This window comes from Molossus molossus, unplaced genomic scaffold, assembly GCF_014108415.1.
Source record: "Molossus molossus isolate mMolMol1 unplaced genomic scaffold, mMolMol1.p scaffold_m16_p_8, whole genome shotgun sequence".
Lineage (NCBI taxonomy): Eukaryota > Metazoa > Chordata > Mammalia > Chiroptera > Molossidae > Molossus > Molossus molossus.
In genome coordinates, this window is record NW_023425402.1 from 81,047,965 (window position 1) to 81,063,307 (window position 15,343).

General features: G+C 42.6%; 1 protein-coding gene across 1 annotated transcript in view; it reads left to right on the plus strand.

The window, feature by feature from the left end:
• Positions 1-2,331: 2,331 nt before the first annotated feature.
• The window catches only part of RSPO3 (R-spondin 3), a 77,928-nt gene continuing 64,916 nt past the window's right edge, over positions 2,332-15,343 (plus strand). Inside the window, exon 1 of the mRNA XM_036248996.1 lies at positions 2,332-2,710. Within this exon, the coding sequence (XP_036104889.1) occupies positions 2,614-2,710 (97 nt within the window). The 5' untranslated portion in view covers positions 2,332-2,613. The remainder of the gene's footprint in view (positions 2,711-15,343) is intronic.

The following is a 15,343-nucleotide window of genomic DNA, read 5'->3' on the forward strand; positions in this document are numbered from 1 at the left end:
TTTTGGATAATTATTATTGGAATTGTCCTATTATCTATAACTTTTCTGGTTCAAAGTGATAAACTCAGTCATTTGCAACTGGGTATTATGCAACAGATAAAGGAGGAGAATGTATTTGTGTCTGTTGCACAGAAAATACAGTTCCACCCCAGAAAGAAAATATTCAAAAGGAAATTCTTAAAAAATCATAATCTTGATGTGATTGGTGTGGTTGTTGTCTTGCCCGTAATATAAAACCCAAAGAAAACTATATCTACCTTCGAAATTCCTATACAAGTGTGCAAAGCAGTAAATGATATTTAATTAAGGAATTAACATGGAAAGTCCAGTCTTCAGATTCTGATTTTTAGCACCTTGGTAGGAGTTCATATTTTACGTTCCTTTCCTTTTGCACCCAGGCCATTTCAACTCCCCAATCCTCGCTTTTGGGATGTATAACAGCCACACCACTAAAGACCTCAGAGACATACAACAATCTGAATCATTGAGAGCTTGCAAACTGGGTGGATAGGGACAATAATCTTTTTTTTCTCCTCTCATTTATCAGTTTACAAACTGAAGGCAATCCAGTAATCGGGGTCACAAATGGAAGAAAGAGGGAGGAATATAAATCTTACTTGTGTTTTTACAAGGCGTTAGCTGTTTTCTAAACCTAACTTATTTAAGCATAAGACTCAGCAAAGTTTCTATGAATAAGGGACTTTTTCAATGTGACCTCTCAGAAGTTTGGGGCTTTGTAAAACTGTAATGCTACACAGTGTGGTCCTACACATATTCCATTACAGTGCGTAGGACAGGTCTGTATCAAGATCACTTTGGGGCTTGTGACTTTCAACTAAATACTTCTTCAGTAACCGCTGGAAGCTCATCAACTTGTGCTACCCCAGAAAGGAGGTTGGAAGCTTACCACTGACTAATAACAGCCAGGGTGCACACCACTCAGAAGTGCTGGCCCTCGGTTCACCCACCCCTGGGCGGAACAGCCAACCTCATTTTCTGCTGCCCTGGGGCCCCTCCATGCGCCGGGAACAAACAGAAGGAAGTAGTAGACCCTCCTCTCCTCCACCAAGACCGGGAAAAATCTTTCCAAATGTCATTCTCAGTCCCCCAGATGAGAAACCGAATTGCACAGCAGATCTTCTCAAGAAGATTGGGAGATTGAGGGTGAGAGCGAGTGAGGGCAAGTGACTAAGAGGGACCTGCTTGAGAAGGGGGAATCTTCCAGGGCCGAAGCCAGGCTCAGTTAGGAAGAAAGCCACAGCATAATTGAATTTCCAAAGGGAATGTCCTGAGCGTACACACCTCTAGGTCCTACCCACTTCGGTCATGTAACCTGCGGCCGAGGTGACCACCCGCGGTCACTGAGCTTCCTCTGGACCACCCGCCCTGTGCCTAACTGCAATTACTCTTGTTGAGAGAAAGGGAGAAAAGCAACGGAGGAGAGGCTCAAAAAGAAAAAAGAAAAAAACTGGGAAGTTGTCCGCTGCCAGAAACCCTCCAGCAATTCTGCCAAGCGGTCAAGAGGCGAGCTGCCCGCAGGCCAGTCGCTGCGCTCCGGCGCTGGGGGTGCAGGCGCGGCGGTGCCCAGCGTTCGGCCCTCGAGAGCAGGGTGCGCCCAGTCTGAGACCGCGGAGACCAGCAGGACCCCGGAGTAAGGCGCGGGGGTCTCTCACCCACTGGATAGTCGGCCTCAACACTCCCGGGGCGGGTGTGCCCACCTCTCCCCGCGAAAGCTGCCCTTTGGAGGGCTCTGCTCCCAACGCAGTTCCTCCCCAACTCCCCCTGGCTCCTGTTCTCCCGCCTTCTCTGCAGTGTCCAGAGATGCTCCGCCGCAGACCCGGGACCCCTTAGGCGCCTCTTCCCGTTCCTCTGCCAAATCTCAACGCCTGTACTTTTCCAGCTCCCTCTTTCCCTCTTGAAATTGAAAGTTATTGAGGTCGCTCAGGGTTGTTGCTCCAGCAGTTTCCTTCCCCGCCCCCGAGCTCCCCCCGCCCCCCGCAGCCATACCCTCTCCCCCTCCCTCGCCCGGTCTTCCTCTCCCTCCCTCCTCCCCTCTGGGGTTCTCCTGGCAGCCCAGCCCAGCTGGAGTGGCTCCTGCTCGCGAAAGGCAGAAGCAGCTCGGGGTCTCTCCACCGCCCCTTGGCCATGGCCGCGGTGCCGACGGCGCCCGCTCCCCTACGCTCCCGGGGCCTCCGCCGCTGCTGCTGCAGCCGCCGCAACCTCTGAGCCCCAGGGGCCGCCGCCGCCGCCGCCGCCCTCCCGCCCGGATCCCGCCCGCGGCCGCCGCCGCCGCGCATCATGCTACCTGCGGCCGCCCGGGCGAGGCCGCTCGCTGCTCCCGGAACCCTCCTCGCTCGCGGCGTTGACAGCCACCCTTGCGGAGCCGCCGCAGCTCAGGGCTCGGACAATTTGAAAGTACAATAGTTGGTTTCCCTCTCCACCCGACCCGCTGCGTTTGCCATCCCAGCACGCCCATCGGATCTGAGTGGAGAAGTTGTCCGCTGCTTGGGTTCTCTCTGTACGCCTAGCACCTACATATATTTCTAAAACATTCAATATAATTAACAATCAAAAGAAAAAGGAGAAAAAGAAGGGAAACATTACTGGGTTACTATGCACTTGCGACTGATTTCTTGGTTTTTTATCATTTTGAACTTTATGGAATACATCGGCAGCCAAAACACCTCCCGGGGAAGGCGCCAGCGAAGAAGTAAGTGCAGGGTTTTTTACGCGTTTGCTCCCTCCCGCCGTGTTCACCTGTCGGGTCGCTTTGCCTGTGCGGAGCCGGCACCCAGCGCAGCGGTCCTCCCGCCCTGCACCCCACGCCTCCGAAGGAGGTAACAATTTAGGATCCGGTATTGACGGTGTCTCTCACTCCTTCCTCTCCACATCCCTGTTACCCCGCAAACACGCGCGTGCCAGAGTCGGGTGGACCCGGCGCTAATGTGTCTCCCGCCCCCTTATAGCTTCAGGTTCGAAGGAAAAGTTTGGTCCTTCTTTGACTAGCTCTAGGGATTCATGCTTTACTTTAGAGACTCGGATGGGGGCCTCGAATACCTGGGATGCCCCTGACCACTGAAGAAACGCCAGGGGAGGCGCGCTCACCGCCGCGCCGGCTCACCTCGCGTGGCCATCTCGCGTGGGGAGACCTGGCTGGGCCCTCCCGTGGCGATCTGCTGCGAAGAGCCCACGGGGCAGCGAAGACCCCGTGGGGCAGCCAGGGAACTAGGGAGCGATTGCCTGCGCGGCCGCTTCCCCTCTCCACGCGCGAGTGGAGCAGGAGGCTCGAGAGGTGCTCGGGGTGTGCGTGTCCATGAGCTTCGGGGTCGCTCGCCATCCCAGTTGCAGGGCTGTGAGGACCTCAGAACCGGCCGCTGAGGGCCGGTTTCTAGTTACAACCTTGCCTGTCACGCGTGAGCGCGTTTACCATCTCAGACGCTCTCAAGCGGGTCCCCTGGGGCAGATGCATACCAAGGGTGGGTTCCCCCTGAAGGCTCAAGCTCGCCTCCTCTGGTTGTTACCCTGACTCCTGTTACTTGGAAAGCTGGCTTATGAAAACTTCTTAAAATAGTGTCCTAGCTGGGATTAAACGGGCACCTCCAGAGCACCCTTACTCCAGTTTGGTCTTTGTGAAAGTGGCGTCTTCCTGAGATGAGGGGACAGAAAGGAGAATATCACCTCTCCCTGCTCTGGAATAGCCCGGCACGCCGGCCGCTCTAAAGTCTGTGCCCCGGGTGGCGGTCCCTTCCAAAATTTCAGAGCCCCGGGCGACCCTAGCTTTAGTGTGGGGGTAGCTGTTGCGGAGAGAGGGGGAGAAACCACCCGGAGCTCTCGCCTTGGCCCCTCAGACCTTTTGGATCCGGGAGTCAAAGACGTTTGGTGGCTCCTGATCCCGCGCGAGAAGCCCTCTTAGCCCTCGGGACAGGCGCGGGTGCCGCGCGGAGGACATAGCCCAGGCTTGTGTGAGATGGAGATTTAGTCATTGCTTCCCTGCCACTGTTTGTCTCTGCCCTACCCCTGGACGTGAGGGTCCCCTGAAAGCTGCCTTTGTGCCGCTCGCCTGGGCAGACAAGGTTTGATTCACCTGAAAATGCCTTTTAAAAATGTAGCTGGGCCGGAGCGCCAGGGGCTCCCGGCCGGCTTCGCCGCCTCTCGGATCGCGTAGCAGGGGGCAGGAGGACCTAAGCTAAACACGGCAGGGCATCCGATTTATTATTCTTGGCTTCTGAATGGTTTATACTCTTCGTAACTCCTCCAACCATCCTTTCACTCAAGCCTTGCTCTCACGCCTGGCGGTCCCCCGCCTCCTCTCCTCGCGGGGTCCAGCCAGGGATTGACTCACGAGTCCGTGGGAAGAGGGATGCCGGGCACAAGCGCAGCCTCCTGCTTTCCATCACTCTTTCAGCCGGTGCCCACCTGGAGCCCAAAGTCCACTCACTCCCTTCTTCACCCCACTGAGGACCCGCAGGGCTAGAAGTCACACAATCGCTGGGGCGGGAAAAGGACCTGAGTGTCAGTGTTTTAAGTGTCTCCAAGTGCAGCTTTGGGGCCCCTGTTTCTGAAAGAAGAGACGGGAAAGAAAGTTGGCCATCCATTCGTTCCCACTTCCCTCAGCGAGGACAACGGCGCGGGAAACTGCGGGTGAGGCTGCCCCAGGCTGCTGGGAGCTGCGGGGTAGCGCACCTCCAGGATGGGACCAGAGAGGAATCGCGGAGTCAAAAGGGGAGCTGCTTTTCGACCTGCCTTAATCATCTCAAGGCCAAGTCAAAGGCGCCCTCTGGTTGTGTAGCAGGGTTGAGAGAGGGAGTGGGTGGAACTGGGTTGAAATTCCAATTATTCTGTGGGAGTGGGGCTGGGAGAGAGCTCCCATAGCAGGAGATGCTCCTGGTCGTCGCTCTTGAGTCTGCTTTTGCGTCTGGGTTTGCTGGTGCAATCCTGGGAGAGGGGCGACCCCTTGCGTCCTCCAAGGAGACATGCCAGACTCTTTTGGCAGGTGCAAGTCTTTTTTTTTTTTTTTTTTTTGGAGAATGGGGAAAGGGTGGAGGGTAAGGAGAGATCTTTGTTAAATATCCAGAAACTCAAGGCCAAACTGCATATGCACATACTAATTTCTTTATAAATTTCTGAAAGAAATATAAAAAGATACTTTTGTCAAATAAAGACTAGGAAATTTTTTTTTAATGAAAAATAAGGTAATAGTCAAAAATATTTTAGAAAGAAGCCTGTCTTTCTCTTTTTCAAAGAGACAACTAAAGTGAATATTTAAGAATATCCCTAATAGCCTGTAGTTAAATAGCTCCACTTTTCTAAACTGTTAAAATTTTAACTAATGATATGAGAGATAGAAAATGGAGGTATAAGAATTTAGTGGCCTTTTGAATATTTTAGTACAAAAATGTCTAGCAAAAAAAGAAAGATATTCATTTGTAGTGTTAAATGTTATTAAGTTTAAGGAACCATGCAAATCCTCAGATATAGCAAATAAAGTCATATCAGGTATTCTCCTGTTTCCCTAAAACAACGGCCAGACCATTTTCTCCAGGTTGTTTTGAACTCACGATCTTGTTTCCTCTTAAAGAAGAAAAGTTTTTCAAGGAGTTTTATACTTTAAAATATATATACTGAGATATGGGTTGATAAGTACACAATGACTTTTTTTTACCTATTTGGATTCATATCAATCCCTAAAGATACTACATAGAAATAAAAATGAAAGGCAATTGTTATTTAAAAATTCCAAGGCGGCAAGGTTTTCAGAAGTAAGCTTTAGCTTTAAGTACAGAATGCTAAATAAAGAACCTGGACGCCAGCTTTTATTTTATTGTATTGTATTTTAAATATGTTTTTAATAATTTCTTATAGAGAGGAAGGAAGGGAGAAAAACATCCATTGGTTGCCTCCCACACGCCTCCCACTGGGGATCTAGCTGGAAAGTCTGGAATATACCCTGAGGGGAATCTAACCAGTACCTCTCAGTCCACGGGACAATGCTTAATTCACTGAGCCATACCAGAGGGTCATGGAAGCCAGATTTTAGTTCATTTCCAGCTCAGCATTTGCAAGTTTGTACAATCAGCTTCTGAATTCCAGGTTATCTGCTAATAAGGTTAATAGTCAAATTACCATGCTAATAATTACCACAATGCCTTACGTACCACATTTTCACTTGAATTATTCATTTGGGCCCCTAAATATCCTCTTGAACTAAAGAGAGAGGCATTAATGTTCCCATTTTACAGAGAATAGACCAAAGAAAAAGAGGCTAAGTAACCTATACAAAGCCATACAGCTAGTAAGTGAAACTTGTCTCCTGCTATTTATACTATATGCTGATTCATGTGTGAGAGAAGTCAGATGTGTTAAGTAATAAATCTTATGGTCTCCAGACTATGATTTTTCCAATATGTTTGGAGAATAAGCTGTTCTGGTTGAATGGAAATTTTTGAAATGATATTTGTATGTATTATACATTAATGACCAATATCAAACAATTAAATACCTAATAATAATAGTAAAGCTTGTTAAACATAATATAATATTATGTGGTTATTCAGAAGAAATTATAGGATCATATTGTGACAGACGACTATCATTGGAAATACCAGTTACCACTGTAGTATTCTTTTCCTTTGATGCCATACATTAATTAGATTTTCATTTTTTGATTTCAGATAAATGCAAGATTTGAAAAGCCATTGTATGAATAATAATTACAAAGTGCTCATTGCACACTCTATAAAACTTTTGAATCTTTCATAAAATTGTTTGGAATAAAGGACTAAGAATACTAAGGAAATGTTTTTATTTTTTATTTTTATTTAATTTTTAATTTTTTTTGTTACAGATGTTTCTCCTTTTTTACCCCATTGACATCCTCTTCCCCATCACCCCCACCCCCCGACCTGTCCCCGGCTTTGTTGTTCATGTCCATTGGTTATGCATACATTCATATAAGTTCAGTGGTTTATCTCTTCCCCCCCCCCCCACCCTTCTGAGGGATGTCAGTCTGTGCCTTACTTCCATGTTTCTGCGTCTACCATTTTACTCAGACTGTTATATTCCGTATATAAGTGAGATCATGTGGTATTTGTCTTTTTCTGCTTGGTTATTTCACTTAGGATAATGCTTTCCAGGTCCCTCCATGTCGTCTCAAAGAATAAAAGATCTTTCTTTCTTACAGTTCCATAGTACTCCATTGTGTATATGTACCACTGCTTTTTTATCCATTTGTCTACTGATGGACACTTGGGTTGTTTCCAGATCTTAGCTATTGTAAATAGTGCTGCTACAAACATAGGGGTACATATATTCTTTCTCATTGGTGTTTCAGACTTCTTTGGGTATATTCCTAGAAGCGGGATCACTGGGTCAAATGGCAGTTCAATTTTTAATTTTTTGAGGTAACACCATATTGTTTTCCATAGTGGCTGCACCAGTCTGCATTCCCACCAGCAGTGCACTAGAGTCCCCTTTTCTCCACACCCTGTCCAACACTTGTTTGATGATTTGTTGATGGCGGCCATTCTGACAGGTGTGAGGTGATAGCTCATTGTTGTTTTAATTTGCATCTCTCTGATGATTAGTGATGTTGAGCATTTCTTCATATGTCTCTTGGCCATTTGTATGTCCTGTTTGGAGAGGTGTCTATTCAGCTCCTCTGCCCATTTTTTTAATTGTGTTTTTTGTCTTCCTTTTGTTGAGTTGTATGAGCACTCTATATATATTGGAAATTAACCCCTTATCTGATATATCTTTGGCAATGATGTTCTCCCATACAGTGGGTTGCCTTTCCATTTTGATGATTGTTTCTTTTGCTGTACAGAAGCTTTTTAGTTTGATGTAGTCCCATGTGTTCATTTTAAGGAAATGTTTTTAATGGCAATAAAATAAAAACCAATTTATTGAAATATACTGGTTATTGCTCATGACATTGTTTCAGACGTTGAGCCATTCTCTGAGATTCTGATGCACTCTTGGTGATTACACTCTAACCTTGGAAAATAACAAGTTAACAATAAGGTGGGAAAATCTATTATTCTACTACATACTGTGCAATAGTATTTTCGAATGAAAGTATAGTTTGGATATTGGCTACAATGCATTTTCTCACCTGTTTACTTTTGTTACCAGTCTACCTTGTTTTTTGAAAGAAATCTAATAGATGGAGACATGAGTAAAATTTGCTGAAGAAAGTATATTCTGCAACATTTCATGTGATAGCTATATGAATCAAAGCCACAAATTCAAACTATTGGACAGTATAGGCAACATATAAATATAAGCAAAAGACATTTTACTTTTGTGAATTCTAATTTAGTCATCGTTAGACTATCAGAATGGTTTCTTAAAATATCCCTTCATTATACTATTTCAATTATTTTATATTTCAATAGAAGGATTTTACCAAGAACACTAGAAATTAGTTTTTTAATTTATTGGCTCTTTTTTGTTGTTTTGTTGTTGTTGTTGTTGTTGTTGTTGTTGTTGTTGTGTTGTTAATCCTCACCACTGAGAATTAACTGACTTTTAGAGAGAGTGGACGGAAGGGAGGGAGGGAGAGGGAGAGAAGCAGCAATGTGATAGAGACACATGTATCGGTTGCCTCCTGCTCAGCCTGCAAGGCAGGAGCCACAACCCAGGTACTTGCCCTTGACCAAGAATGGAATCTGCCACTCTTCAGTCTGTAGGCCGACACTCCAACCACTGACAAATACTAGCCAGGGCAAGAATGATATTTCCTAAATACTGTCTTTTTAGTCCCAAGTTATTCTTTGTAAAATAATTGAGAATATAGGAATTAATGTGAAATTGATTTAATGTCATCATTTAAATATTACTTTAAGAATATATGAACAGTATTTTAATTTGTAAGTAAGCTTTGCTAACTCATTTCTCCACTAAATATTTCCCTGGCATTTAATATTAGGCAAATTGGGTCTCCAGAAAACTATGAATGGAAATTACAACATGCAGTTAAATTTGATTTTCAAGTTATTATGGGAAGACCCTTACCACACTACTACAAAATAAGTTTATTAGTCATCTGATTATTTTAAACTGTTTGAATCCTAATAGAGATCTTCAAATTGCTACTAAAAGTATAAAAGGTTAATGGTTAACCTTTTAACCTGGATAGAATACTATGGTTTCTATCATAGTGGAGTTGTCAGATCCTATGCAGAGTTTAGACCAAATGATCTTCTGCAGTTATTAGAATAAACTGTCAAAAAATAAAAGTATTCTACCTGTAGTGATTTACTTTATCATCTTTCCCCTCTTTATTGCTATCCAAATGTTTCATTTAGACATTGTGCTAACCTCTCTTCCCATTTTTTTACTATTCACTTCCCTCACCCCCACCCCCAAATCTTTTTCCAAGTAGTGAATTCTTCAAATGCCATCAGAGTGGGTATTATGTTTCATGAAATGTAAGAATCAACTTTGGTTACCGTTAGGAAAACATCATTCAGTTTTGAGACCATGGTAAGGATCATGCAAGACAGAGTGTTGAAATTATATGTTTTACTTGGTTAGGACTATTTCTTCTCTGAACAGTGCGTTGTACACTTACATTCTTTTGAGAATGACCATTTAAAAAAGTGTTGAATCATAAATTACATAGATCTTTTTGTCTTGCTTTTCATTTTGAGGAATAATGTGGAATTGTGAAATATTCCCTTAAGGTTTAAAATGATCAGATTATCTTAAAATTTATCATCTGATGGGCAATCTAGTAAATTTGAGATACTTTGCAGTTATACCTTCACAAAATTATATAAAATGTAAAATACACATCTGTAAAAGATACTGCCCATTTTCTTCCTTCCTTCCTTCCTTCCTTCCTTCCTTCCTTCCTTCCTTCCTTCCTTCCTTCCTTCCTTTCTATCCATCAGAGCTTTTTGTTAAGGAATATTACTAGTATTCTGATTAAAGCACTCATCCAGGAATACTGAAAAGAATAGGCTATTCTACTCTCAAGAATTGTGGCAGTGCAGAAAATGCTTACTATCTAAATGCCATCAAGCTCTAAGTAATCCCATTTTCTGCTCCAGAGGTGTTTCAGCAACATGAAACTTTTAAGTTTTAAGAATTACCTGAATTCTATTTACAGGTGAAGCATTTGAATAACTTCACATTTTCATTTTCAAAAATATGGTTACAGGTGCCTCTTATCTGATGAGATCATTTCTGCCTTATTTGTAATCTTGACAAGGGACCAAGTTACCATCTGTTGTCACTAAAATTCTTCTGCAGAAAACTGGTACTAAAGGATAAGATTGCTAGTTAAATATTTATTGTATAGCTTTTAACTGCCTTTATGCCTTACGCAAGAATCAAACCCAGTATTTAAAACTACCTTATTAAGGTTCCATCTGACTTTTCAGATTTGATGAATAGCAAGCATCATAAGTCTATGGTAGAGACTGAGACCTAGAAAGCCATTGATGGAGAATCCCCAGTGTATGTTGGGAAAAGTAGACAGACAAGTAGAAGACTGGATTTCAAATCCAGCACTGCTACTAGTATCTGGATAACCCAGTCAAGTCCCTTTACCACACTAGGTTGCAGTTTCTCATCTGTGAAATGAGTTGGTAGGTTAAAATTTTAGATCTAAGTGATTCCTATCATCTATTCAACTTTAAGTCTTTTGGTATGAGAACATAAGCCACCACTAGGGAGTTAAACAGTCCTTCTGAACTTAGCTATCTTATTAAACTAAATTTAGTGGATACAGATTAAGAATGAAAGCAAATGTAAATATTCATTTATTATAGGTAAATTCATTACATAAAGATTAGTTAATAAGTAACATATCAAAGTACACAATGAATTAATTGTGATATTTCCCATCCTTCACAATTCTGGTGCCTGAAACATTAGCCATAGTATCAATCAATGTAGTCCACCTTCAGCAGGTCCATCTCGTCCTTGGGCTTAGAGTCACAGGGATCTGGTTTCGAACACCAACTAGAGAGATACTTTAGAACTCCCCTACCATGACCGGTTTTTAGAAGTGGCCTGTGCTGGGCTGAAAGTGGCCATTACGATGGCCCAGGTTTAGGGTAATAAGGCCTTGGGCTATGGCAGTTACTGATTGAGCAAGAGAGCATGTAATGTGTATTATGAACAGATCCATAGGTCCTGGCAACAAACTGGATATTAAGGGAAAAGAGGAAGTGGGCCATATTTGGCACCAAACTTTGGAGCATAGACTCAGGTCTGTGTGAATGGAAAAACGATGGAGATAAACGATAAGATGGGAAGGTGGGAGAAGCATATTTGGTAAGAAACTTATTTTTCTTTTGAGTTATCTTTACTTGAGGGCCAGTCGGGCATTTAGTAACTCCAAATCAAAATTTCAGAGAGTGTCGGGGGCTGAAGATAAGAATTTTGAAGTCACTTACATAAAGAGAATAGTTGAATGCGTGAGACAAAATCTAGTGGTGACTTGTTTATTATTAAATGTGTTTACAGTGCTGACATTGACACTCGCCCTTATTGGTAGCATCAAAATAAGAGTAATTACGTTAATGTACTTTGTCTGTTTTAAGGAGTCTAATATATCATTCTCAACTGTGGTTTCTCATTTTTATATATGGTACTCTCTATATTGTATGAGAATGGTCACTGGTATCGTGAGCTGCAATTTGAACTTGCCAAATTATTGAACTGAAGATCATACTTGGAAGTCTTGTTACCTGTAGGACTATGTTACTTTGTCACAGGTGATAGAAAACTTGACAACCTGTATGGAAAAGAAAAATGAGTTTTCTTAAGATGTAAAAATGATTTTTTAAATGTCATTCTATTTATATCTAGCTTCTACTCATAACAGTGGCATTCTCCTTTCAAGTACATTTCTCTACACAGTGTGCTCTCTTAAAATAAGAGAATCCCAGGATGGGGTGAAACTGGAAGGAATCCAATCCATCCACACAGTGTGTGGATTACTGCTATGGCATCCCCACCGAATAATTGTCCAGCCCTAGTAACCACTCTCGCCCATGCCTTCTCTTTCTCTTCCTATTCAATTTGAACCTTCTGTATCAGAAGCAGGTCATATTTCCTAGTGTGTCTATTCTAATTCTCTTCTGAGACATTGGCATGAGCATGAGATTAGATTTAGTTACCTTAAATTGTATTTTTAAAATGAATACACAATAATGCAATGCACTATATTCACTCCCAAAAAATTGTCCTCAGAAAACTAGCTGGTAAGCATATTTATAATTATACCCCAATACAAAGCACATTCCTGAGAGTAAGTGGTAAAGCAGCCCCCATTTTATAACCACATAATACAAACCACCACCACACAATGTAAAATAACAGAATTTGCGAGCTGCTTATTTTAGAACACTGTTTTCTTAACATATGCTTGATAAGTTGGTAAGAACAAGAACAGCTAGTTTCTCATTATTACGTTCTCCTCCCATACAAAGGGACTTACAGATATGCACAGTTATCTCGACAAAGGCTGTCATATAAGGAGAGGTGGTATTAGTCACAGTTTGCTGAGAAGAAAGAGGCAAAATGTTTTGCCAAAGTGTGTGTAAATGCTTCATGGCAAACCATAGCTTCCTAGTTCCCAGAGCCATGTTATATTTATACACATTTTATCTTAATATACATTTATATTTACTTTTTGAAGGGAGTGTTGTGATAATGGCTATTATTTAAATAGCTGCTGAGTTGTAACCATCCGTGTGTGCCAGGCACCGTACTTGATGTTTTTTGCAAATAGTATCTCATTTAGTTCTCACGCTAACCCTGCAAGGAAAGTGCCAGTAGCCCCATGTTAGTTGCTTCAGTGAAGGAAGATGTGGTGGACCAGGGATTCCTGCCCAGGTCTGACTCTAAAGCTCTTCCATTGATTTCTTCTCGTCACCTCAATTGTTGGGATTGGTACTAGAGGCAATCCTGGGAGCATTTTCTCAAACCCCACCTTACTTTTTCTTTCCCTTACTCACTTTGCTCATTATTTCTTCCTCCTCATTTAACAAACCACGAGTCTTTCCCAAACATTTCCTGTAGAGGTTGCTTCTGGTATTCTGGTATTGTCTCCCACATCTATTTCCTTTCTTTACCCTCTTCTCTCTTTTTTTCAAAACCTGCCCTATTAATGATTTTAAACATAAAAAGTTGCTGATTGCCCTGGTTGGTGTGGCTCAGTGGACCAGCTGTTAGAGCGTCAGCCCGTGCACCAGAGAGTCCCGGGTTCAGTTCTCACTAAGGGCACATACCTCAGTTGCAGTTTGGCCCCAGACCTGGTTGGGGTCCTGTGAGTGGCAACCACTTGATGTGTCTCTCTCACGTCGATGTTTCTCTCTCTCTCTTCCTCCTTCTCTGCCTTCAACTTTATATGAAGCTAAATGCAAAAAAAAAAAAAAAAAAAAAGTCCTCCGGTGAGGATAAAAAAAAAATGTTGCTGATTTTTTTTTTCATTACAATAGGATAGAACAGCACATATAAAATGCTCAAAATTATTCTTCCCATCTACAGTGTGCATGTCCAAGAGAAGATTAACTTAGGCATGAGGATGTGGGTAAAGTCTATAATTTTGCAGTTAAATATCAAAATCTTCCTATGTAATTTACAACCACAATAGATATTGCACTGGCTAGTTTTTGTTATCCAGAAAAGTTATCTTTATAGTGCTTCATAAAATCTGTTATTTATATTACTTTTACCATGAGCATTAACAGTAACCTCCACTCCAAATTTTTGTTTTATGGGTCTTTGTACAGTGATTTTCAACCCTGATTTCAAATTAAAATCACCTGGGATTTTTAAAAAAAAAAAGGCGAGTCAACGCCAGACTCCACCCTCAACCAAATGAAACAATCTCAGGGGCTGGGGCCCAGACGTGTATTTTCCAAAGTCATCCTGGTTAGTCTAATGCACAGCCAAAACTGAGAAGTACCGTTGGGTCCGTAATTTGAGAATAGCTATCACTGCTGAGCAACTGTTGAAACAGTGCCCGTTCATGAGGGTCAGAGAGATGAAAAAGACGTGTGGATTGTGATAAGAGATGAGATACATGTCATCCAAAAAGTAGTTTGAAATGTAAAGCAGATCCATAGTCCCATATTGTTTATCAGTATTGTTAAATGTGTGACACTGACTAGTACAGACAAGACTAGTTGATAGAGAATTATCTCAGCCAAAGAGTCTAAGGAAAGGGAGAGAAGTGCACACAGTAGGACACCACAGCGATAGGAGCTTCACTGTGGTGTCCTAACAGATAGGAGCGTCATAGAATAGGAGCATTGCTGCTGGGGGAGGTGCAGTCTGAGCTGGCGTGCTTGCTGCTGAACTCTATATACCATGGGGGAGTGAGGCTGTAAATGAGACAGAAGATGGGGTATCAGCCATACCAAAAATGGTTTTCAAAGCTACTTAATAATAAACAAAAGTTTTTATGTCTTCCCTGATGACTGGTGATGTGCCCTAGAGTCTTCTTTGTTTTTAGGGAAAACATAATAGTTAGAAAACTGCCTAGTAAGAAATAAACATCCCTTTCCCTTACAGTTTCTATAATTCCAGACTAAATTTAGATTGACTATTGGCGATCAGTAAAACCACATAGTTTTACATAAATTTATTTACATAAATAGCATAGTTTTAATTCTCTCTTATGGCTTAAGTTTTTGTGGTAGGTTGTTTATTCATGAACTTTTTTTTTATGTTATGTCTTTATTCCTCTCCCAATGTGCTCTTCTTTGGGTGGTTATCTTCATTAAAGCTTGTTTATTATTTTTTCCAGTCCAGGAAGGATTTTCAGACCTTGTCACAAACCAGGGAAAGCTCCATGTGTAGTGAGGTGGAAGTCTAGGTTTCCCGTCAGACTTAATTTTGCTTGTTAAGGGGGCTTCTTGGGAGAATTTGGGTTCTAGTGAGTCACTAGGCCAAATTCCATAACCACAATTGCCAAAAGTAATTAGATTGAGGAAAGCCAGGCTCCTTGGGAGGAGGGTCATCACAGCACACTTGAGCCATTGCTCCATGGTCAGACCTAGTTACTTGTCCCTGAGGATTGGGAATAATCATGAGTTATAGAGAGCAGAAAATCCACCAGAAAACAATGCTTTCCACAAATTTTTCCTCCTTAATAGGTTATTCACCCTAAGCATGCAAGAGATGGAAATACGTCACTGGTATTCATACACAGTTCATGGCACCATCATCGTATAAACCACCTGTCTGCGTGCGGGAGCACAAACACACTCATACACAGCTCCTGCTGTCGTCATTCCGGGTTCTCCTCCTTCCTTCCTGAGTAGATAAAAAGATCCCAAGGAATTTAGTTTATGTCTTTGTAAAAGAGGTGTCTGATTAGGAT